The sequence below is a fragment of the Amphiprion ocellaris genome, chromosome 2 (assembly GCF_022539595.1).
Source record: "Amphiprion ocellaris isolate individual 3 ecotype Okinawa chromosome 2, ASM2253959v1, whole genome shotgun sequence".
NCBI lineage: Eukaryota > Metazoa > Chordata > Actinopteri > Pomacentridae > Amphiprion > Amphiprion ocellaris.
The window spans coordinates 26,190,758-26,213,943 of NC_072767.1; the positions used below are offsets into that span (position 1 = coordinate 26,190,758).

The window sequence follows — 23,186 nt, forward strand, 5'->3', positions numbered from 1 at the left end:
AGCAGATCCATATAATATACTGAAATATAAAATTTGAACACATGCAGGTAAGAATTTTGGAAATGTATGTAATGTCCATAGGTTTTTCCATTAATTTCAATGGAAATGTTATGTAAGCTGAAAAAAAAATTTGGCTGACAGGTGGTTTGAGCTGAAACCAGAGGACACCTATATCTCAGACGGCATCCACTGTTCATTTGCCTGAGACCAGCAGGTGTGACACTGACGCAGCTGTGGTCAGTCCTCAGCGTCTGTAAGTCACACACTGAGGTGCATCACATTAACTGTGGGTTACGCTCGGTTTGTATGAAAACACCTACAGGGAAAGCAGCTGCCCTGCAGGGAGTTTGGCTTTCCCCACATCATTTGCCAGGGATTTGTCCACATCACGCCTCACTGAGTGGCATTCTGTATATCTGGCCCACGGAGGCTGAATTTGCAAGAGTGAGTTTGGCAGGTAAGTAGCAGGCATGCTGACTGTTCTGCTCGTACAGCTGAAGCAATGTTTTTAAAACTGTGAATATTTTGCGATCCTCAGTGGCTCGCTGATACTGAAGAAACAGTTTCCTCGGGAGCTTCAGATTCAACATCATGGCATCAGAGGATTCTACACTCAAGGTAATGTATCTTCTGCCAGTACAGATGTGATCAAATGTTATTCCTGTGACTGAATGCAGCATGAGGTATAGAAATTTCTTTCTGTAACTCTTAATTTTATTTTAATTCTAGTGCATCCATCTGTCAGTCAAGCCCACCTTGGTTGTGCTCATTATTTTCATGCCAGGTAAGATGTTGGGTAAGAACAATATGAGGATATGAGTTTGTCCTGCAGGGCAGCATCAAAGAATGTGTCTACTGAATATTGTATGTGCATCATTGGCAGACAAATGCTGGGATAAGGTTTGTGCATTTAATTGGAAAGAAGTTCATCTAAATCCCCTCGATTGCTGTGAAAGAAAGCTTAGGACCGTCTCCAGAAAGTATTTTCGAACCATATTGTCTGATTAATTTTAATGAAAATCACATCAAAAGAGAAGCATGTGCACATGAATGGATTAATCCTGTCCTCAGCTCTGTGCAGCAGCAACCTGGTGAACTGCTCTGAGCCCAACCAGGCCTCCCTGCTGCAGGCTCTGGGTCCAGTCTTCAACCTGAGCTCCATCCGGCCCGTCCTGAACACTTCAACCTGCACCAACGTCTTCACGTTCTTCACCCTGTACGGGATACTCGGAGTGGTATGTTCTGATGAGTACTGCGCAGACTGGAGCGTTTAGTATTTTGTGTCATTTCTCTCTAAAACTAAATGCAAATTTTAAACAAAATATACCAAACTGCAAAAAATGATGAAATAAAAATATTGTTAAAAAAATCTGCAAATTTGGCAGTTAGATTCATTGAAAATATACATTTAAAAATGTATACTAACATTCAGAAAAAGTGATGAAAGTAAAGTTTAAATATTTAGATATATTTGAACTGTGATATTTTTAGCTGATTTAAATAGAGGCAATACAGTGTGATTTTACCCACTCACCCACTGCACTAAACATGGACTTTTTATTTAGGAACAATGTGGTTTTCAAAGAAAACAAAGGAAACCAGTGTTATTATTACTCCGCCAAGGAATGTATCAGAGTTATATGATGATCGACGTTGGTTTGTCTGTTTGTCTGTCTGTCTGGATTTGGATGAAATTTTCAGGGAAGGTCAGAAATGACACAAGGACCAAGTGATTAGATTTTGGCAGTGATGCAGCTTGTAGTCTGGATCTACGGATTTGTTAAATATTTCTGTATCATTGCAAGATAGCGGCACGATCACATGATTATGATCCTACTACAAATCGACCGCTGCAGACCACAAATTTTTTAAAGATTTCACCTGTTGGAAATCATTCAACGACTGAGCAGTCTTGGTGGACTTCTGAGGGCTTTTCTTGTATTTGTCATGTAATAAAGTTGCTCTTCTTGTCTTCCAGGATGAAAAGGCTCAACTTTTGAAGACTTACATTTGGCTAAATTACGTAAGTAGTGCAATCACCCAATATCCATTCTGTGTCAGTGTTGAAAGGATAATTGTGAGTCAGTTTTCTTGTACCTGCTCTGTGCACTGACACCACTTTTTCTCTTTCAGTGGTGGAAGAATGAGTTTGCTGTTTGGGACCCAGTCCAGTGTGGTGTCAGCAAGATTTCTCTTCCCAGAAAAAAATTCTGGGTTCCAGATATTGTAATTAATGAATTGTGAGTTTCATCTTTCCTGGACATTTATGTCTCTTAAACCATACACTGCACACATTGTAAGTGCGATAGAGTCCACTGGAAACACTGTTACAAAACATCTTAGTGAAAAGATAAGAGTAAAGTTTGTCTACATTTCCTTTATCGCCAACAAACCCCATCAAAAAAAAAAACTAAATCAGCAATGTCTCTCAGTACTGTCCAACTTCCCTATGCTGTGGCATTCAACTCCACGTACAATAGTTTCTACTGAAAGTGGAAAAATTTGAAAAATTGTCAATTAAATATTTCAGTTTTGTTAAGCTGATAATTTCCAAAAATAGCTGGGTACTGTAGTTTTTAACTAACATTCAAACATTAGTGCATATTGCAAATTTAATGTCTAATGTAAATAGAGCACCAATACAGCTTTATCATGCTTTGGATGCACTTAGAAAACTTGATAGGACAGTGAATTTATTATCATTATTTACTATTTATATTTCCTTATCTTCTTTTCATGAAATGTGTTGACTGAAACAAATTCTAAAAGTAAAAATTATGGGTGTGATCTGTTGTCCTAAACTAATATTTGAGCTCTATAAGAGACCATATATGTGAAGTAATCTACATGATCACTGATTGCCAATTATGTGCCATTCTTCCAGTATTATCGTCAATATTATCTGCAATTGTAAATACCTCCTACCCTGTTTTGAAGTTGCACATCTGAACTCTGAAATTCAAACAGTACTTTTAACATAGACGGTCAGACGTTTCAACATTATTGATTTTTAAAGTTGCCATGCTTGTCATTGTGGAGACATGTCACACATAACGATCTGCTTGTTCTGCTCTTGCAGTATGGATGAAAACACAGCACCACCTGTCCCCTACGTGTACCTGTACAGTGACGGTGTGGTGCGCGATGCTCAACCTGTCAAGATCATCAGCTCCTGTAACCTCGACATCTACACCTTCCCCTTCGACATACAAAACTGCACTCTGACCTTCAACTCCTACATCCACTATGGTAAGGCACTTGAGCCACTTCTCATTTCCTTTCTCAAAAGATACCATGGAGGGAGGTAATCTTTGCTCTACATGCAGGCAGCAAGTAACATGAATCAATTCTGATAGTATTTTCTATTTTGGAGACGCCTATGTGAGCCTTATCTTGCATATACAGCCCCCACTTTTGAAATGGTGTTTGTTTTTATTACTTAATAACCTTGTATACATTTAAAGCTGCGTGGCGGTGCAGAAACCCATACCTTCAATAGGAATGCTGTGATCTATTATGAGTCATTTCAGATTTACTGAAACCTGCTAGACCTGTACTTTGTGTGTTCTTCTACATTGTTTTTCTGTGTTTAAATCAGACTAATGATGAAAAAGTCCTGAATCTCTGATTATGTCTCTTTTAAATTTAACTCAACAGTTTCTTCTCTGCTTTTGTTTCTCTCTCCAGCAAAGGACATAAAGATTTTACTTGGGAGACCGGCAGACCAAATCACACAGAGGTCCAAAGACGTGATCACCACCATGGGGGAATGGCAGCTGATGGAAATCACCTCCAACAAAATCCACAGCGAAGAAATTGAAAATGGGATTTATACCGACAAGCTCGCATTTCATGTAAGTTGATTGTGAAATGCACTAAATAAAGTAGTAGTAAAGTAGTAAAGCAGTTAGTTGCTCTTCGGGCTCAGATTATTAGACTATATACTCGGGTTGAAAGCAAGCAACTGTCTATGCTGTACATTTTTTGGTTCATTTTTCAGTCCAACAAACCCAAAATATCTGTTTAATTTAAAACCTGATAGTACAGTTACATAGGCAGAATCACGACAACAGTATTCCACGGTATACCTGGCTCAGTTTAGTCTGTCTTATTCATTGTACAGATCAAAGTGAGGCGTCGGGCCACCCTGTATGTGGTGAACCTCCTGATCCCCAGCTGCTTCCTCATCACCGTGGACCTCTTCAGCTTCCTGCTGCCTCCACAGAACGTCGACCGATCCTCCTTCAAGATGACCCTCATCCTGGGCTACACCGTCTTTCTGCTCATCATGAACGACCTGCTGCCTGCCACTGGAAACGCCATCCCTCTCATAAGTCAGTGTCACCCTCAACAGCCGTTTTCTGTAGTGGTTTAGTGAAACATCTTCCAATACAAGTGTCTCTGATAGTAGCTTCCAAAAGCGCATAAAAGTTTAGACTATAAGATAAGATAAACCTTCATTATTCCCACAGCAGGGACATTTGTAGTGCACCAACAGCAAAGGGGATAGTTCAAACATGTAAGGAACATCAATAGAGAAATTAAAATTGGCAAAGTGGTGAAGTGATATAGAATTAAAACTGGCTGAAATCTTGAGAATTTCATTCATTTTACAAATGCATGTCCAGTAGGGCTTCAAAAGTGCCAGATGTGATGGGTGATAAAAGAGTATCAACAGGAATGAAAGGAAAGGTGCACAAAACGGTGGTGAGACCAGTGATGTTGTATGGTTTAGAGACAGTCGCACTGAAGAAAAGACAGAAGGTGGAGCTGGAGGTAGCAGAGATCAAGATGTTGTGGTTCTCTTTGAGAGTGACCAGGATGGATAGGATCAGGACCAGACTAAGATGGTTTGGACATGTACAGAGGAGGGATAGTGAATACATCAGTAGAAGGATGTTGAGTTTTGAAATGCCAGGCAGGAGGCCTAGAGGAAGACCAAAGAGGAGGTGTATGGATGTAGTGAAAGAGGACATGAAGTCAGTTGGTGTGAGGGAAGAGGATGCAGAGGACAGGGTTAGATGGAAGCAGAGGATTCGCTGTGGTGACCCCTGAAGGGAAATGATGAAAGGAAAAGAAGATGTCCAGTATGGCTTGACCAGAACATACAACAGAGTTCCAGCATGCAGAAAATGATTTTCTGACCCTGCAAATCTTTACTGGTTCTGGGTCTCTCATCTCTCTTTCTGTCCCTCTGCCAGATGTGTTCTTCTCCCTCTGCCTGGCTCTGATGGTGGCCAGTCTACTAGAGACCATCCTCATCACCAATCTGCTGTGTGGTTCTGCCGACTTCGCTCCCGTCCCTCACTGGGTCAGAGTGCTTGTTCTGCAGTTTCTGGGAGCCCTTGTTTGTCTGCCACAAAAGACTAAGAAAGCAAAAGATTCAGGTATGTGGTTTATGTATATAGAGAGACAATAGAAGAGATGTATTGATGTGATTCTTTAGCTTGTATTCAAAAGTCACACTGCAAAAATGAGGCAAGGAGTCTCACTAAAAAGGTGAATTAAACAGAAATATTTTTTCTTTCTTGTTTCTTAATTGATAAATAGACCTGAAGACCGGCACTGTGGTGGCAAAGGGCAAAGCTGATGAGAAGCCTCCAGGAGCGGAGAACAAGGCCGTGCAGCAGCTGAGGAACCTGAGCAAAGACCTCCAGGCCATCCGTCTCCAGGTGGAGCAGCAGCTGAACGGCCGTCCGAGCTCAGAGGAGTGGATCCAGGTGGGTTTCATCATAGACCGCCTGCTGTTTGGCCTCTACATCCTCTTCATAACAGTCAGCTTCATTACCATCATCATTATCTGGGTGAAATCATACAATCAGTAAACAACTGCTTTCTTTACTAAAGGGCTCCATTTATTTAGCAAGTCACTCAAATGTTTGTTGGATTGTGACTAATAAGTTGTAATTGTTGTAGCTGATTTGAAAAACGGCATTCCTGGAGCCAAAATATTTATGCAATACATATACCATACAATCATTGTACTGCTGTTTGGAACAATGAATGATTTAAATTGCACCATTAAATAGATGTAGTTTTAAGCTTTTTGTGTCATACTGTGCAATTATAAAATGGAGGAGGCCGTTGTACACAAAATAAAATTACTTGGAAAATATCATTCAGTTTTTGATTGACATTTATTTCAAACAAATAACTATGTTTTAATTATTTTTCTTTTCATTTATTTGAGTTAACATCAGGTTTCACTTGTGACATTAACAGAAGCTTAATTTCTGCAGAAAATGCTAAGATATGCTAAATTAACCTAAACTAACGTATTTAAAAATAAAATAATAGTAACAACAAAAACAAAAAGTAAATATTGCTTATCAGTGGTTCTCCGACACAAAATCTAGCACTGAATAGTGCCCATAATTTTATCTATATAGACTATGTAGATATAGATAAGTAGATATATATAAAAAATAATGATGTGATATTAAACAACTCAGCATGTCATTAGAAAAAATATCTGTATGTTTACCTGAGTATTTCCTTAATGACACTTAGCAAATGTGTTCGCCAAGGTAAACATGTAATCCTATTTGCAATATAATTATTATAGGTCCTTATTCTATTGTAGAATTAACCTAAAAAATCTAACATCACAAATAAAAACAAAAGACAAGAACAAACGTTTGTGTTGTCACACACTGGGCAACGTTTTTAAAAAGAAATGGTACACTACATGGTCAGAAGTATGTGGACTTTTAAAGACATGCTTCCACAGATGAGTGACAAACTAAGGGAAAAAAATCTGAATAAATGAGCGGAGAAACCCAACAGATGCAGGCATTGGTACAAATAGACAGTAACGTGTTATTGTGCTGAGCATGCCTGGTTGATTTAGATTTCTTTGTTTAAATATCAAGAGGAGATAGTGTAAGTGACTATGAAAAACAGTTCATTGTTGGCAGGAGCTTCAGTCACTGACTGCCCAGTTGACTCCGCGTATACATCATTTATCTACAGTTAAGGCTGTTCATGATCATATTCACACATTCACATTCACGTCTTTCAAACCATCCTATGTTGCACAGCACAGTGCTTTTCCACCATGAAACATCCAAATGTCTCCTCACTTCTGGCTAATGATGGTGATGAGCTCTGTCATGATTTCATTGGAGCCTCCGTAAATGAGCTGGATCAGAAAGTTTTTCAAAAAAAAACAACAAAAAACTCTTAGTTCCACTTAAGCTGAAGAAATCTTTACAGGACAGTCCTCAGCAGCAGCGCTCCACTCAAACTAACAACCACTTTTGACCCAATGTTAATGTTTTTAGTGCTGCCCGCTGAAAGTCAAGCCTTCTAAGGTTCTATTCATCTTCGTCTCTCTGCTCATGCATGGTAAGTACAGCTCCCGTAATATAGTGATACAATATTTATAGTGAGAAGAAATATTCACAGTGTGCTAATACAATATTTATTAGGAGACTATGGTATTTACATAAATCTCCTACTTGTTACTGATTTTCATGGATTGATTTTCTCTCTGCTCTGATTTGAAGGTTTTTACTGAGACATCGTAATTGTGTAGCAAACCAGGGTCACTATGTGTAATCAAGAGAAAATCAGCTACCTACTGAACTTGATGATGCATTTTATCTGTAAACGTGTACTTATCCTCACTGTTCAAACTCTTGATTGCAAAGTCCAACTTCTCAAGCTCATTTTTCACCATTCATTCAGAGGGAAAAATGTATGCAGGCACTGTATGGCAGCCACTTTAAGAGCTGTGTAAATGTCACTCTCTCCAGCCTGCAGTTCTGTTAGTTTCACCCCCAAAGTGCTGTAATATTCAGAAGTTTTTACTTTAATATTGTGAGCAATTATCTGCCTTAAAAGAGGAAGCACAATGGGGCAAACCGAGGTAAAATTACTTATTTTGCTGGTCAGAGGAAAGAACACGACATGGTTTCGATGTCAGATTATGTCATTTTTTGACAGAATTAAATAAGCCTCTGTGGTTTTTCATAAGAATATGCGCATGCTAACTTTTCTATACTGTTTAAATAAGAGTTGTGTGGAGGATTATCCTTCCGTTTGAACAAAAAATATTTAAAATCTTGTCTGTGATATGGAAAAATGTCTGAGTAGGACTTTTGAAGAAAGACGTCCCGCATTTGATGTCAATGATTTTCAAGCCAGCTTTTCTAATGTTAGACTTATGATTCATTTTGCACTGTATCATCTAATGCAAAAACATAATGCCTTACCAGCAGGAAGAAAACTGACTATTATCTGTCTCTATTATAATAACTTTATTTGTACAGCACCTTTCAAAAAAAAAAAAAAGGCTGGAAGGGCTAACTAGCTGACTTTATATTAAGCTATGATAGCTTGTTGTAGCACTTCCTAGCTTAAATTCTTTACTACTCTAGGCTTTGAATATTAAATATCATGAATATTAAGTATCAATGATAATAAAGTAAAGGTAAAACTTTTGTCCAAAGCCCTTCAGTTGTAAAATGAATGCCAATAATCAAGACCATTGATAGAAAAATCTAAAACAATTTCTGTGTTTGAAATCTAACATCCAGTTTGAGTCAAAGCAACATCAAAATTTGAGAATATAGTTGATGTTTGGATAAGCAACAACTTTATTTGTTCTATTTGAATTGTAAAGTTAGTTTACCCCCAGGTGTATCTTTCCTGGGTCATGGAGGCAGATGCCACATTTAGTTTTCATCACAACAAAGCTGTAGTTTGGTATGATTTAATTACTAAACGCATTTGTTCACTAAAGTGTATTTTTTGTGTACAATATTGATATCCTCAGTTTACCCCAAGTTTGGGTCTTTTTGAGGATTGAAAAGAACTGCACTATACACTGGCAGATGAAAGCATGCTAACTCCCCCAATAACACAGTTTGCTTCTCTGACGTTGGTTCAGATGCATACTTACAGATTACTGAAGTTTTAGAAAAGTTTTGATCGTAATATCATTTGCTGCTGCAGCCAGTGATAAATTTTACAAATAGCATGACATTTTTTCTTCCCTCTACAGCTCAATGTAATTCTGTCATGCTGCCCTGCTCTCAGCCTGATACACCTTCACTATTGGTGGCTCTTCAACCAGTCTTCAAGCTGAGGCCAATTCGACCTGTCATGAATTCATCGACAGCCACCAACGTCACCATTGACTTCATCATGTTTGGTATTTTGGGAGTGGTAAGAGACATTACATTAACCCGAAACCAATTCAGCATTAAGCCTTGTTTGTCTTTTTGAGTTTTAATATTGTCAACACAATGTTGTAGCAAAGAAGGTACATGCAAAGAAGGAACGCATAAAACCAATTAATCGTTGGTTCTTTAACAGGATGAGAAGGCCCAACTCTTGACAACATTCATCTGGCAAACTTTAGTAAGTACTTTTTTTTTTTTTTTTTTTTTACAGTTAACTAGCAATAATAGAATGGTTCATCCCTATCCAGGCTTCAGAATAAGACAAAGAAGTTGTCAGTTTAAATCACAGTGTAACCAGGTGAGAAGATTTTACTGTATCCAGCAACTAAAAAACTAAATCAGAGTAATCCATCAGTGGCTAAATAGGATATCAGATGTTTCTTGTCGTGAAACAGTGAGTTAAAGACTGAAATTCAGACACAGAGGCAGGTATTCAGGAAACAGGAAGTGAGTTTTGTCAAAAAAAAAAAAAAGCTTTCAAAATGTAACCAGCTTCTTGTCAGTTGCATACATGTTGTTATGATTTGTGTTGCAGCATTGGAAAAATGAATTTGCAACATGGGATCCAGAGGAGTGTGGTGCGCAGTGGATTACAGTCCCACGAAAACTGCTCTGGGTCCCAGATGTGGTCATCAATGAATTGTAAGTCTTGTTTTTGCTGTAGAGTAGTGCAGCCTTCACACACACTGACCTGAGTGGAGACACAGCATCAGAGCACACTACCAAGTTAACGGATTGACATCTAATTTATTTTTCTCTTATGATAAAATTATTGCATTGCGAGATAATAAGATCTTGAAATCTGATCTTGGGAATTGATTTAAAAGATCTGAGGCAGCAAAGCCAAAGACAGAGAAGGTACATGTAGAGGAAAGTGCAAAGCTACAAGAAACTCAGGTGTTTCCTACTTAGATGAAAAATGAAACCCTTTTTATGCGCCTCCCATAATGTTCAGCCACCAGAAGGAAATAAGATGAGGCTTATTTGTCACTTTGAGAACCTCTGCACACATTTTCCATGGACTACATTGCAGAGTGCTGATGCTGCTTAACTTGATAACAGTATTTTTTGGAACATATTGATATTTTACATGCAAATTAGGCACATAATCAGGTGTATTTACTGTATTTTATGTATTTTATCACCCTGCAGCATGGAGAAGAACTCAGCTCCATTCGTCCCGTACAGCTACCTGTATTCTGACGGCGTAGTGCTTGATGCACAGCCCGTCCGAGTCGTGAGCTCCTGCAGACTCGACATCTACTTGTTTCCATTTGACATTCAGAACTGCTCTTTAAGCTTCAACTCCTACTTACACGGTCGTAAGTAAGACCTTGTCCGTGACGAAATGAGAGACGTATTCTTTCATGTAACGTCATCATTTTATTTAAATCATATGACGAGATTCATCTGACAAAGCAAAAAACTTTGACTGTCTTCCTTTCAGGAGAGGCTATACAGCTTGACATTCATACATCTGCAGAGGAAATATTTCAATACTCCAGAGAGGTCATGACAACTATGGGTGAATGGGAATTAATTGGGATGACAGCGAAGAAACTCGAACCATCATCTGTCATTGACAATTCCGGACATTACGTGGAGCTTCGATTTTTTGTAAGAAATTACAGCCGGCTGAAACCATTTAAAGGTTGATACTGAGGCATTTTATTTATTACTTTAACAGAGACACTGAAAGGGAGATACAGAGGAAGCTACAGACATTTGAGTTTAGTCTACATTAGCACATATTTACCTCTATAGTTAGAGTCAGAGACTGATTACTGCAAGAAGTTCATGACAAGGTGTACCGACTTCACTAATTGCATTTAAGATTGTTAACTTCTAAATGCAATTGCAAGTTCAGCATCATTTTTACACAGAGCATGGAAATGATGTGCTTCACAGAATAGCTACAATTCAACTTTTGCTTCTTGTATTATAGTTTATTTTATTTTATTTATTCATTTATTTGATCAGGGACCATGCAATTAACATAGAACACATAAAACTGATGCATTATATATAGAGTGTATAGCATTGGATTAATTGTCAACTCCCGTCCCTGAGTTACAGAACATACACTGGCTGTACAACCATTATCCCACAAAACATGATACAGCTTTACATGCTGTGTTCAAAGTCACATCCCCTTTTAATTGTGTACTGATGTACTTCTGGTATTTACAGTTTTGCAGTTGTTAAATCTGGTCTTGCCTTAAAGAATATCTCTCAAGGAATCTGAACACAACAAAATGACTTAAAGCAGCACAATAGATGATAGCAAAGTGTCAGACAGTATCAGACAAAGAAAAAATGGAGAAATGTTGTGACTTTAGTGCAGAAAAGTGTTTCAACACTGTTTTAATGGTCATGTGTGTGTGTGAGAACACCAGAGAAATCTGTAAAATGTACAAACCGTATCTGTTATCCGTGCAGGTGTCGGTGAGGCGTCGGGCCACCCTGTATGTGGTGAACCTCCTGATCCCCAGCTGCTTCCTCATCACTGTGGACCTCTTCAGCTTCATGTTGCCTCCCAAAAATGTTGACCGGTCCTTGTTCAAGATGACCCTCATCCTGGGCTACACCGTCTTCCTGATCATCATGAACAACCTGCTGCCCATCACTGGAGAGACTATCCCTCTCCTAAGTCAGTTTACAATACCTTTATTGTCGGTATTTGTTTCACCCAGTACAGTTGGGTTGCTTGTTCTGACACACAGTTATCAGAAATCCAGTTTGAAATCTAGACAAAATGAAGCCCCATAAATGAAAGAAGACAATGAAAAAAAGGTTGCTTCATATGTAACAGTTATTATGGATATGAAATCATTGCAAAGACAGAAATGGAGGCTAATTTGTTCTGTCTCCTGGCACATTCTGCTAAGCAACTCAAACAGTCAAATACCGCAAGTCAGTGTTGTTTACAGCTTGTTTCTACTGCCATCAAGTGGACAGAAAAGTTTGGTTCATGCTGATTTACACTTTTAATTCCTGTGTTCTGCAGCCTGGATTCATGTGTATCTGTCGCTGAAGCAGTTCTGTACACAAAGGTTTTAAAAACCATTATATATTATTATCCCAGATGTGTTCCTGTCTCTCTGCCTGGGTCTGATGGTGGCCAGTCTACTGGAGACCATCCTCATCACCAACCTCATTTGTGGCTCTGCTCACTACTCTCCAGTTCCCCGCTGGATCAGAGTGCTTGTTCTTCAGATCCTGGGAAAATTAGTTTGCCTTCCTCCAAAGCCGAGAGTTAAAAAGGACACTGTGTTCCAAAATCCCGCTGTACTAGGTAGGATACCAGACCGAGGGTGGGATTTTACACAGGCAAACCAAACATGAGCATCATGAATGAACTGATTTTACACAAGTCAGTTTAAACAGCCAGATGTACAATCTCCTCTTTTATCGGGTTCTTATTGCAGAGATTTTAGAAATGAAATTTGCCTCTCCGGTGGCAGAGGACAGCGAGGGTCCAGAGGAGAAGGGGCCGCTGAGTGAGGACGAGGCCCTGCAGGAGCTGGAGAACCTGAGCAACGACCTCCAGGCCATCCGCCTCCAGGTGGAGCAGCAGCTGAATGGCAGCCAGAGCTCAGAGGAGTGGATCCAGGTGGGTTTCATCATAGACCGCCTGCTGTTTATCCTCTACATCCTCTTCGTAACAGTCAGCTTCATGACCATCATCATCATCTGGGTGATATTCTACAACAACCCCTGATATGTCTCCTTTATCATTCATTTTGCGTTTAAAATAATATATTACATCACATTTCTCCACTAAATGATCTCCTTTCACTCTTCATTGAATGCTTTGCTGTGTTATGTATTTTCTTTTATTTAAAATTATCATGTTTGAAGTTTTATGTAGGGCACTAAAACCAATATCCCAAAGATCCTAAAAATCTCTTGCAAGTTCTTCTTTTTGATCAAAATTAGCAACTTAGATCTGGGGAACCACTTCCCAAAAAGCAGCTTAAATCTGAGTTGAAGATAAAAATCCATCTTACAAACCTCCATAGATTTAGGCTATGTTTTCCAGCTGCATCTTAAGTGAAGATATTGTTAGAAATTAGAAATACTCATAGATGAATGACAGCCTCCTATACACTCATTGGAGACTAAGAGGGACTTGAGAACCTCCAGAACCTGCAGTTGGAACCAAAAGCGTTTCATTGGTTTTGTTCACTTGACTTCTGTAAGTGACCTTTGGAGTAAAATGAGTTAATTTACAAAATGATATAATAAAACTACACAAACTGATTCATTTGCACAGCTGATTGTTTTGGTTTCTCCCTCTTCTTGAATGTTATATTTAAGTCTTTTGGCTGATATTAGAATTTTAATGATGCCACACACATATACCTCTTTAAATCATTACATCCACCCAGTAATTTCAATTATGAAAGCAGCAAGCTTATTTAACATATATTATAGAATATATCAAACAGCCTACAAATAGCAGAACACCATGGATCATGGACAACTGGTGTTTTAAAGCATATATATATATGTATATATATATATATATATGCATATATATATATAAATATTTGTATGTGTCATTCAAATGTTTCAACCATCATTAAAGTTTTCTAACAATTTCTGCAGCTTTGTGTGTGCGTGTGCGTGTGTGTATGTGTGTGTGTGTGTGTGTGTGTGTGTGTGTGTGTGTGTGTGTGTGTGTGTGTGTGTGTGTGTGTGTGTGTGTGTGTGTGTGTGTGTGCATGCATGCATGTGTGTGTTTACAATGTTTGTCCAGGAAAGTTTAAATCTACACCATCCCCAACATGTAAATGACAAACAGCAGACACTCCTGTGTGGTTAGTTTTTGCTCAATTTTGTAACACTGCTATTTTAAAGAACAGGACCTGCATGCAAACAGTTGAAAAAAGGTGTGAGTTTAGACTTTGAGTAATCTGAGTAATCACAGAGAAGAGGCAGCAATATTTTTGCTTTGGGGGAAGCTCTTGAAGTGGCACAGACAAAGACAGCTGGACTCTTTGTCTGTTTTCTGCTGCTTCACGGTAAGAAAGCAAACATTGTGATGATCTACACAGTTAGAAACGTAAAGAAGGAGGGAGATTTCTTTGAAGCTGGTTGATATTGAAACAACTGAACTAAGGACAAAACGAACCAGCTAGACCAAAGCTGTACCAAACAGAAAAAATATGACATGATAGAGTTTATATCACGATGCTGAGCTGTCTTTCAACCAAAAATTTACCAAATAAACTAAAAATGTGTTGTACAAGGGAATAAATAAACCCACAAAATATACAAAATATAGTATCTGCAATATATGTCAAGACGGTCATGTTAGCAGCTCTGTGATGCAATATGTACTGTAACTACAGTGGTGCTTCCAGCTAAATGCTGTCCGTACATTCACTTCATCCAGAGTAACAGCAACCTGATGTTTGGCTTCTTCTAATATAATGAATATTCTAATATTGACCAGAGAGCACAAACACAAAGTAAAGTTGAGGCTAGTGAGAAAGCTGTTTTAGATTGCAGGAAAATAGTTATAAACCAAGAATTTGGAAATACATCTGGACAAATAAAAACATGCTACCTGATGATGGAACTACATGAAAAGTTTAGGAATCACCAAAAACTGACTCAATAACGTACTTTCGTGTCACAAAGTAGAAGTAAGAGTGTAACACTGAGCTAGCAATTACATGATACACAAGAATTGCATATATCCTGCAGCTGATATGAGGATGTTTTATCAATGATTCATAAAGCGCTTTCTGATTTTGCACAGCTAAGATGATTATGTAATCAGTCCAGACTTCTGCCTCTTTCTGAACTCAGGCTTTGCTGCAGCACTAAACTGCACCAGTCCAACTCCAGAATCCTTGTATGATGCGTTTGAGAGGAAACTGTTTCCTAAAAAGCTTCTCCGACCTGTAAAAAGCTTTTCAGATACAATGAACATTACCATTGACGTGACTGTGGTGGGAATTTTAGGAGTGGTGAGTTCATGAGCCACACCGACATTTATTATTCACTATTTATACACATGTGAACTGGTTTTTATTCATCTTTAAAACTCATGCATCTGTCTCACCCATAGAATGAGAAAGCTCAGATTTTGTCAGTGTTCATATGGCAAATTCTTGTAAGTTTTCAGAGAACTACAAGATGAGACATGAAAAATTTCAGAAATTTGTCAGAAATCATGTTTAAGGTAATGTTAAGAGTTGCCTGAAATGTAAACAGTCTGAACTGAACTTTGCTGATCAGATGATCTTCACAATGTCAACCACTGCGCTGTCTGTATATTGTGTTTTTCAGCTTATTTTCAAAAAAAATTTAAAAAAGCCAGATTTTGGTATTTTGAAATCAAACTCCTCATATTTTCCTTTTGAAGTTTTACATTTTGATTCCTAAACAACAATTGTGAGGGAAAAAACAATATTTTTTTTTACAGAAGTTTACTAATTAACTACGAGATAATATCCAATTTTCACTGCTTGTGTGAGAATAAATAGAAGGAGGCTGAAACAAAACCCCACTGTTGGGAAAAAACATCAAGCTTTTTCTCTCATCTTTGATTTTTGATTAGATATTGGACCATTTGATTATGTATTGAAATGAAACCATGTGAAAAGTGAAGAAGGTAAAATCACTACATGGTGGAAAAATTAGCCACTCACATCTGAAATATGAGCTCTTTGGTCCGTGTACGGATCTGGTAATTGGATTTTCCGTTCTGAAACGGGTATTGAAAAACTTAAGAATTAAGTTAAAAATTAAAATTGAAATACGAGGCGTTTTTCCTTTTCATGATCACAAGGGATATACGATTTTTTTTTAAAAATGCTTTGATTTTCGTTTTATATTTAGAATAACAAGAAAGTAAAAACAGTAAGAGACAGAAACGAAAAAAGGTCAGTTTTTTTCATTTTCTGAGACAGGAAGTGGTCATCAGCAAGTGTGGAGCCAAACAGAGTACAGTGCATAGACTGTACATACATTCGTACATTCATTTTCGTGAGTTTTCGTGGTCAAAATGAGAGATCAGGTGGCCGATCTTAAGATAAATCAATATTGATTTTTTTATAGAGCGTTAAAGTTTTGCGAAGCCAGGGGGCGGGACTACTCAGTTGACAGTCTGGTCTGGAATGATTGACAGGTCCTATGGAGGAGGCAGCAGAGACTCTGCTCTCCTCGTTTGGATTAATTCTGATATAATAACTGTTGGTTTATTTATCGGTGGAGCAGCAGAACATTTTCCACAGACAGTTTTCCTGCCCGTTGACATGTTTTAACGAGTTTTCTACCTTCGGCTGATTCTACCAGCAGACACTGAAAGGACTCTAATAGTTCGGTAAGTAAATGTTTATTTTCGTATCGGTGCCGCTTTTAGTGCACTTTATATGCAGCTTTAGTGTCAGATATAATGTGTGCCATGCACTCCAGATGTTGGTGGAGTTTGTTTCAGTGTGTGTTGACCAGAGAAGAAAGTTAGCATAGTAAATATTAGCTTTAATGTTAGCGATGCCAACCGAGCTAACTGTTCAGTTGTAGCCTGATTAAAGCTAACGTAGCATTAAGCTAACGATGTTTGTGTTGAGTTTCATGTAAACAGCTGAAGTGTGTTGTGTTCCTGTAATGTGGTTCATTAAGTTCATAAAACTGTGGCTGGTTGACATTAATGTAACGTTCAGGAAACTTAAAAGTGATTAAAACAGTAACGTTAATGTTCTAGTTGTCAGTAATCAGCTTTAATTTGACACTAAAACAGACTGATAATTTTAAATGACATCAGTTTCATTAATTGGTTGAAAATTGTCTCATTTGGTGTTGTGATGTTGCTGCTGATTCATTAAAAGCAGATGATCCGTGTTGAAGATACGTTTAGTTCTGGTATCAGAAGTACAAGAAGGAAAATGGAAGTTTAGTTCTGCTACATCAAAGATTTCAGGATTAAAATAACTAAATGAGTCTTGATGCCTCAAACTTTATTTTTACAGTAAAGAAATAATGAAATAATCACAGATAATAAAAATATAAATAGCAGAGAAAACCTGAGAGAATAATTTCCTGAAAAGTCTGTTAAGGAAAAGCAGCTTTTTATCCTGAAAGATCAGAATCAGCTCCAACATCTGCATCTGACAGCATCAAGTCAACCAGAAAGAAAAGAAAAAAGAAAATGACTTCTTTCTGATCACATCTGTTCCGCTGCTCACAGTCTGCTGCTGCTCACATTCTTCACATTTATAGTCCACTTTTAAAAGTTCAGCAGACAGGTGCTCTGCTTTGGAGTGTGACGATGTCGTCGGTGATGTGGAGAATGAAGTTTCTGTTTCACCCACAGCATGCTTTAGGGCAGCCGGGTCGGACTTGGTTTTTGAAATACTGACCGACAGCTCAGATTTAACTGTCTGTAGTTCCGTTTTGATGGGTGTTAAACTTTCACTCAAAGCCACCAGGAGCTGGGCCGTCTCGTTACAGAGTGAAAGTAGCAGTTCCTCCTTAAGGTCAGAGATTGCAGCATCTGAGGGCCTCTTCAAAAGAAGACGTAGTTGATGAAGGCGTTCTGGAGCAGGACCAGAAAGACCACGACCAAGCAGCCTTGAGATCTTAGGCAGCGTCTCCCTCAGGTGGGTGTCAACGGTGTTCAAGGTCAGGTCTGTGGTAATCCCATCAAAAAACAAAACAGAAAAAAATCTAGATTATAAATCAACATGTAACCAAAGCACTCTGTGTATAACGCCATAGTATAGGATGTAGTTCAGAAAATGTCAAAGTATAGTATACTTTTCAAGAATAACATAGTATGGCCTGTAGTTCATAGTATAGCATGTCGGCCAAAAAAAACCAACTGATTATTATGTGGTTCAAAAAGTGCAAAATGATAGGATGTTGCCTAAAATTGTCATGTATGATATGTGGTTCAAAAAATGTCATAGTGCAGTATATTGTCAAAATGGTATATTTTTCAAGAAAACATCAGAGTATATGTCATCTAAAAAATGCCATAGAATAATATTTCATTGCACAAGTAAAAGTATAGTAATTTTTAAAATGGTTCAAATTCTTATAATATGTTGCTAAAAAACAAAAAACACAAAAAAAAATCATAGTAATATGTCAGTTTAAAAAGCCTATAGTATAGAGTGTCGCCCAACAAACATCATAGTATAGCATGTCGCTCTAAAAACGTCATAGTATGGCCTTTGGTCCAAAAAATGTCATAGTACAGCATATCACTCTAAAAACGTCATATAGCATGTCACCCAAAAAACGTCATAGTATAGCATGTCGTCCAACAAACATCATAGTATAGCATGTCACTCTAAAATTGTCATAGTATGGCATGTCACTCTAAAAACGTCATTGTATAGCCTTTGGTCTGACAACGTCATTATATAGCATGTCGCTCAAAAAACGTCATAGTATAGCATGTCGCCCAAAAAATGTCATAGTATAGCCTTTGGTCCAAAAAATGTCACAGTATAGCATGTCGCTCAAAAAACATCATTGTATAGCATGTCACTCTAAAAATGTCATTGTATAGTCTTTGGTCCAAAAAACGTCACAGCATAGCATGTCGTCCAAAAAACATCATAGTATAGCCTTTGGTCTAAAAATATCATAGTATAGCATGTCACTCTAAAAACGTCATAGTATAGCATGTCGCCCAAAAAATTGTCATAGTATAGCATGTCGCTCAACAAACGTCATTGTATAGCTTGTCGTCCAAAAAACGTCAACGTATAGCATGTCACTCTTGAAACGTCATAGTATAGCATGTCGCTCTAAAAACATCATAGTATAGCATGTCGCTCTAAAAACGTCAGAGTATAGTATGTCGCTCTAAAAACATCATAGTATAGCATGTCGCTCTAAAAACATCATAGTGTAGCCTTTGGTCCACAAAACGTTGTTTTGTCCCGGCTGTCTGAAGTAGGTGAGGAGCAACATCAAAACTGTTCAAACACTGGTTTCCAGAGGGTTAGACGAGTATTTATTTGAAAGAGGAAGTTTACAACAACAGGGTGTTAAAAGCAAATGGGTGTTAGTAAAATAAAAATAAACAAACAGAACTAAAAGTGAACTTCATGTTGACATTGATGGGCATTCCAACCAGGAACAAAGTAAAAGATAATCAATACGAAAAAAAAAACTCTTCCTGTTCACCTCTTCAAGCCCAAAAACACACCGCAGTAGCACCCTAAACTAAAACTACCAATGGGTTCCCTGTTTTCCTTTGTGAACAATTCAAAGGTCCCTCTCTATCTCCCCACACATCCACCAACCACTGGAACACATCTCCAAAGTTCTGCTGGGCCAGCTCAGCTTCCCCTCAGAAGAAGTTCCACCACCTGCCAGATGAAGGAGCCTTTTGAGAGGCAGCTGGCATCGTGATTGGACTGTACTTTGGTCTGTTCCAATCCAGCTTCAGCTCCAGAGAAGGCAGGCGGGACGAGTCAACGGAGGCCGGGTGGACGAAGGCATGCAGCTGAGTATAATCCAGAAAACAACAGAGGAGGAGTGCAGCAGCTCAGGGCCAGAACAAACAGAGTAGCATCGTATGTCTCTTAGAAAACATCATAGTATAGCCTTTGGTATGAAAAAACGCCATCATATACATCGTATATTGTACAAATAACAAGTCAAAGGAAAGAGACATACATTATAGAATTGTAGTAATTGTGGGCTGACTGATTTACTGATTATCAGTATTTTATTTTTTACTGATTTACGGTAATAAATACATTTAAAAATGGCGCTACTTTGGCTCTGAACCTTAATCTACCTGTGGTTGCTCTCTCTTCTGGAGTGATTTGATTGGTTATATGTCACGAATAAAACTCCTTTAACTTAACATCTGTAAACAAAACAAAAACGTATCAACAAAGTTTCCTGTTAGAGTTTGTGTTCTTCTAAGTTTAACTCCAAGATTTTAAATACTTTCATTTACTGCAAATGAATATCGACTCCAAATGTCTCAGTAATAATCATTATCAGCCTTAAAAACCCACAAAACACCCCTCTATACTCGACCACACTTAGTACAGTCCGGTTCCCCCTTTTATAAATCTGCTTGGAATCTTCCACTTCCTGTTTGTCAAAGTGGCCTTCTACCTGGACAGGTTTTGTTGGAGCTCATGCAACAAACGTTTTGGGTAACTGCACTTTAATATGGATTGATGACACTGAATTAGAGTCTGTTTTAATGAGACTGAGTTAAGATGTGTATCTCTGTCATTAAGTAGTAAATTATTTCTCAATTCACAGAGAAAAATCTGAAATTTATTTATTTATTTATTTTTTTTATTTGATCCATGGGACAGCGCACAAACAACATTAACCCCGTGGGGAGAGATGCATTATGCCAGGTTATAGCACAAGTGCTAATTTCCACCTGTAGTCTCAGATGTTTGCTGGGTTAGCATGCCACATGTTCTCTGGCTCAGCTAAAGCTAACTCTCTCCAACTTCTGGATCTCGAGTTGCTTGTTGTTAAAATACCTTGCTGGAGGTGCTGAAGCTCAGAAAGTCTGAGATGTTTGTTCAAAATCAGCTCATTCTCAAGTCTTATCTGAACTGTCCTCTTTTGTTTGAACTTTCCCTAAACTTGGGAGTTAATGACAGAGCAGCACATCCAGACTCAGTCTCATTTATGTAGAGATTAAACTTCAGTGTCATTCATTGATGTTAAAGTGCAGTTTTTCAAATGTTTGTTGCACATGCTCCTGACCAAACCAGTCCAGGTGGAAGACGATGTGAAGAGAAAGCTCCAGAGGATGAATATCACACATTTACGTTGGAAATAAATGTCCTTTAATTTGACATTGTCATGCAAACGATGTTCAGATCTTTGAGTGTTTTGTTGATGTTGGTTTCTAAATGTTTTCTGACACTCGGCCCCAAAGATTTAAACCTTTTACGGCTCACAAGCTGTAACAATTCACACATTATCAACTATCTTTCTGACTAAACTAAAAAAAAAAGTGAAAAACTGCCTGATTCCTGCATCATGAATGTAAATCTTTGTGGTTTTAATGACAGTAAACTGAGTATATTTGGGTTTGACATTTTATAAACCAAAACAAGAAATGAATTACTGGAGTAAACGACAGATTAATGGACAAATAAAATGTGTTTTCTAACATATATGGCTGAATTACTCCAACATTACAAGATACATACAATTTAAATTCAATTTTATTTATATAATGCCAATTACAGGTCAAATTGTCTCAAGATGCTTTATTTTTATATTTTTTTGTCATATTTAAAATATGACAAAGTAAGAAATTTAAACCTCTCGAGTAATCCAATTTATTATTTAGTTTTTAAGAGACTAATTGACAATTCCAACTTTCTCCACTGAAACTAATAAACATGAGGTCAAATAGAAGGAAGAGTTTTAAATACTGCAGTCCCACGACGACAAGAATAAAGTTTCTCAACAAAAACTAAATCTGCTGGTGGATTCCATTAAAGTCCTAATAAGTGATAAAGTGTGATACTAAAGGTTTGTGGTGCTAAAAATCTCTAAAGATATCAAGTTGAACATCTGGATGGAGGTGGATAAAAGTTGACATCCCTTCATTTCTCTGGAGCCGACTGCATGGATTTTATGGATGGTGGTTAAAGACCTGGCTCTTCTAGTCGTCTTCCTTCTAGTCGCTGTAAAAAGTCACACCATCCTCACCGACTTCAACATCTCTTCATGACTTGTTCTGCCTCCGAGCTGGTGGAAACTCCAGAAACTCGGGAAAACCTGTCGAGACTCGAAGAACTCGTCAAGACTCGAAGAACTCGTCGGGAGGGGGAAGGTGTGGTGGGTGGTGGGGGGAGGTGGGGGAGTAGAGGGGGGAGGCCGCCACCCACCTCCCCCGCCTACTCTCCGCCCTGACTCCACCCAGACTCCGCCTTGGCTCCACCCATGTGGTGACTTCAGCAACTACGATGCCAAAGGGACGACGAAATTATTTCTTTGTATCTGATCTGTAGCTCAGTGAGTTAAGGATTTGCCTATGGAGCTGCAGGTCGCTGGTTCAAGACCAGACACTTCTTAAATTTTCTCAAAATCCTGACAAAGACAAAGAAAGAAAAAGGCCGGTGGCGGGTCTCGAACCTGTGACCTACCGCTTGGTAGTCCTCTTCTTATCCCCCTGAGCTACTCGCTCAGATACAAATTCTTCTTTTTTTTGCGCATTTATCATCTATTTTTTGTCGTTTTCGAGTTTTTTTTTTTACTCGAGTCTCGACTCGACCGTTTTTCTCAGGAGGTTGGACTTCAGCCTTCGTGCTGGAGGGTTGAACCCTCAGTTCTAAGACTTTCCAAGCCTCCACACCTCCCGAGTCCTCAGGACCTGAGCTTTCACACAGTCTGAGGGCTGAAATTTTCTAAGTCCCACAGTAGTTCTCTGTTAGTTTGAACCTTCAGACAGTCCAAGGACTGATATCTTCTAAGTTCCTGAGTAGTTCTCTGTTAGTTTGAACCTTCAGACAGTCTGAGGGCTGAAATTTTCCAAGTCCCACAGTAGATCTCTGTTAGATTGAACCTTCAGACAGTCTGAGGGCTGAAGTTTTTAAAGTTTCTCAGTACTTCTCTGTTAGTTTGAACCTTCAGACACTCTGAGGACTGAAGTTCGAAAAGTTTCTCAGTACTTCTCTGTTAGTTTGAACCTTCAGACACTCTGAGGACTGAAGTTCGAAAAGTTTCTCAGTACTTCTCTGTTAGTTTGAAATTTCTGGTTAACAGAAGCCTTAAAACTTGTGACCATGAGTCTTGATTTCACATTTAGACCATCCGAGTTCCTCTCAGACCTTCACCTGTGGGTTTTTTAGAAATCCTCAACAAACTTTGATTCTCTTCACTGAACAGTAAAGTTTGTGGAGATCAGAAGGTAACATTAGTTTGATAAATGCCTTCAACTACTAGTAGACTTTATCTGGAAAGCAGTTTTCTGAAATGAGTTCTTAGTAAATCTGTCCACAATCAAACCAAGAACATAGAAAGCGGAAA

At 38.3% G+C, this 23,186-nt stretch overlaps 1 protein-coding gene and 1 long non-coding RNA gene across 2 annotated transcripts; both read left to right on the forward strand.

Moving 5' to 3' along the window:
• Positions 1-510: 510 nt before the first annotated feature.
• On the forward strand, positions 511-13,451 carry LOC111575598 (5-hydroxytryptamine receptor 3A). Its single transcript, XM_035953086.2, has 19 exons — positions 511-618; positions 730-784; positions 1,072-1,235; positions 1,979-2,023; positions 2,134-2,240; positions 3,080-3,249; positions 3,688-3,854; positions 4,124-4,334; positions 5,202-5,387; positions 5,551-5,720; positions 7,284-7,347; positions 9,008-9,171; positions 9,322-9,366; positions 9,724-9,830; positions 10,341-10,510; positions 10,636-10,805; positions 11,628-11,838; positions 12,274-12,483; positions 12,617-13,451. Exons 1-19 carry the CDS (start codon positions 592-594, stop codon positions 12,907-12,909), a joined length of 2,736 nt encoding a protein of 911 aa, XP_035808979.2. The 5' UTR covers positions 511-591; the 3' UTR covers positions 12,910-13,451.
• A 2,859-nt stretch (positions 13,452-16,310) lies between these two features.
• Positions 16,311-19,933, forward strand: LOC129350324 (uncharacterized). Its single transcript, XR_008603704.1, has 3 exons — positions 16,311-16,527; positions 17,655-17,803; positions 19,431-19,933. It is a non-coding gene; the product is annotated as an uncharacterized LOC129350324 (long non-coding RNA).
• Positions 19,934-23,186: the final 3,253 nt, after the last annotated feature.